General features: G+C 41.5%; 1 protein-coding gene across 1 annotated transcript; it reads left to right on the top strand.

The window, feature by feature from the left end:
* Positions 1-312: 312 nt before the first annotated feature.
* On the top strand, positions 313-1,890 carry LOC108167089 (myelin protein P0-like). The gene is made up of 4 exons (XM_017309974.1): positions 313-480; positions 1,114-1,142; positions 1,256-1,567; positions 1,656-1,890. The coding sequence occupies exons 1-4, from the start codon at positions 461-463 to the stop codon at positions 1,739-1,741; spliced, it is 447 nt and encodes a 148-aa protein (XP_017165463.1). The 5' UTR covers positions 313-460; the 3' UTR covers positions 1,742-1,890.
* Positions 1,891-2,602: the final 712 nt, after the last annotated feature.

The raw sequence follows: 2,602 nt of genomic DNA, 5'->3' as shown, positions 1-2,602 counted from the left end.
ATCAATACGATGCATAGTAAGGTGTGTCCTTCACTGCCCACCATATCCCAGGATGCATTGTGGGCCAGCAGTTTTAAATTCTGGCAATCGTGTTGTTAGTCATTTGCATAGATAGAGTTTTTGTTATAATTTTTGGGAAAAAAATCACTAAATATTAATTAAATAACAGCTAAATGTTTAATCTTGTTCAGCTTGTGGTTGCTAGGCAACATACGCAGATGTCAGGATGGGAATAAACCTAAAGTCTAACCCGTCTAAATTCACTGCAGCTCTTCTTTTCACTGACCAGAGAGGCCGGCTCCTTCAAACGATACTGCCTGAATTTGGTTAAATACGTCACAATGATGCAACGCATCATTTAAATAATTCACCCATTTACCGGAACTCCTGTCGTTTTAGCAATTGTTAGCAAACATTCACCGTTAACAGTTTATTCAGCTTCTACAAACTCCAAAGAGCCATGAAGTCACATATCAGAAGGTTTGTTGTTCCGGTTCCTTAAAGAAAGAGAAAAATGTCTCAAATGTCGAACAAAGAACAATGATTTATCCATTTCCAGGACTTTCTGTTGTACTAGCGAATGTTAAAGTTTACTGTCAAGCTAATCAGTTTGACTCAAGTTAGAAACATCAGGTTTGTTGTTCTATTTGTTTAAATAAAGCTACTAATGTCTGAATGTTGATCAAACATCACTAACAGAAGTATCGTAATGCTAGCATGTTGGATGTCCTGGAAACGAAGAACAAAGAACAAAAACATCAATAGACCGGAACTGGAACTGGATCAGAACCGAACCCAGTCCGGTGGCAGGCACTCCACTGGTCTTTTGGTACTGGTCCCAGTAGATTTAAATGCTGGTTAGACTGGAAGCGGTCCAGTTGGACCGGTTCTACTGTTATTGGGCCATAGATCAGATTTGTGACTCATGAACCTGATGAGTCGACTTTACAGGCCTCAACCTGAACCTGGAACATATCTGGTTGTTAGCTTAGTCATCATGTAACTCCAGCCACACCCAAGAGTTTGCAATACCAGAATATAATCCTTATCGTTGTTCTGTTCTGGTTGTTGGATCCCACTCGGTGAAACTGAACTCTGCTTGTTTTTCTCCAGGCTTTGGATCTTTGTGATTATACCGTCAGGTCAGTCTGAATACACCTCCTGTTCCTGTTGGGTTTCATATCAGCTCTGCTGTTGGTTTCTCAGTGTTTCTGGTGTTGCTGTGATCTTCATCTCCTCCTCTGCTCTCCCTCAGTGATCTGCCAGGATTTCATCCCAGGGTTAGTTGGTAAAAGTGTCATACTGCCCTGCTACTCTGGTTCTGCAGCTGATAACGTCTTCTGGAGGGACAAAGATGACAAGAATCTGCTGGATATCAACAAAGACACTCCCAACCCAAACCTCCAGCACCAGAGGTATAAAGGTCGAGTGTCCTGGTCCCAAACTGAGTTCAAGAAGAAGAACTACTCCATAATCTTGGGGAACCTGGAGCTGAATGACACTGGAACCTACGAGTGCAGCGTCGTCATTGATAGTGTGGGAACACACACCAAGATACAGTTGGAGGGTGAGTTGATTTTTCTCAGACGTTACCTGATGCAACACTTTCTGAATGTTTCTCTGGTCAAAAGGTTAATCTGCTGTTTCTTTCCCAGTGATGAAATCAGCAAGTTGTGTCTCCAGCAGTCGGATCGTCCTGCAGACGTTGGTCCTCTCTGCTCTCAGTCTGATCATCTACTGAAGAGAAACTGATGAGAAACTGATCAAACCAGCACATGGAGTCACAGCTCTATAGTTTTATATCTGGTCTCCATTTTATTTCTGTAGCAGAAGGTCAAGAGTTCATGTCAATCCTTCAGAAAGCACTGGATATTGATACAGAATTACTGTTAAGATTATTTATTTGTGGATGTTTTAAAATAAGGGGCAGTAATAAAGAAAACGTATTAAAATAAAGGATTTTTGAGAGTTTTAATTGAAGAAAACTTGAACAAAAGGTCCAGTGATCCTGCTGAGAAGTTTCTCTCACCATTAGCTTTCAGCCTCTTAACGTGTGCCTCCTTTGAAATGCCCCCCTGGGCAAACACCCATAAACCAATATTAACGCCAATACCTAAAAAAAAGTCATAAATGCACAATAATAATTATTTAAATAGTATTATAGGATCTCAGTGATCATTAAGGGATCAAAATGTGGTGAAGAGTGAGAATACAAACCAGAAATAACAGCAGCACCAAAACAGAACCCTGAGGAACACCACATAAAACCTTACTTTACCATCAACATGTTTCATGTTAAGATGCCAGTTAAACAGCTAGAGTCCTAGTTTTAAAGAAAGGGAACAAAAAGTCTCTGAAGAAGCCTTAGGTCACCAAAAGTGGGTGGAGCCACAGGAGGAAGTGGTCCCGGCTCTTCCTGTAGCAGCTGGATGGATTTCTGCTAACAGAAACCAGGAGATCATTAGCTGAGACAACTGGAGACGACCTGGGAACATGAGGAGCCACAAAACCAGCAAGATGGAGCTGACCAAGGAGCCGTATCATAGCAACCCGTCTCCTAGCAACCCAGATCGGTGAGTGTTTACATTCATGTTATTTTGGT

The sequence above is a fragment of the Poecilia reticulata genome, linkage group LG2 (genome assembly GCF_000633615.1).
Source record: "Poecilia reticulata strain Guanapo linkage group LG2, Guppy_female_1.0+MT, whole genome shotgun sequence".
Lineage (NCBI taxonomy): Eukaryota > Metazoa > Chordata > Actinopteri > Cyprinodontiformes > Poeciliidae > Poecilia > Poecilia reticulata.
Note: the sequence above shows the minus strand (reverse complement) of the source record. Positions and strands in the feature narration are given on the sequence as shown.

What these genes read in the sequence shown, in the direction of transcription:
- LOC108167089 (XM_017309974.1), top strand. Translation starts at nt 461, where the DNA reads ATGAAGTCACATATCAGAAG. An exon ending in ATGAAGTCACATATCAGAAG is followed by an intron (nt 481 to 1,113) that starts GTTTGTTGTTCC and finishes GTTTTTCTCCAG; the next exon opens with GCTTTGGATCTTTGTGATTA. An exon ending in CACCAAGATACAGTTGGAGG is followed by an intron (nt 1,568 to 1,655) that starts GTGAGTTGATTT and finishes TTTCTTTCCCAG; the next exon opens with TGATGAAATCAGCAAGTTGT.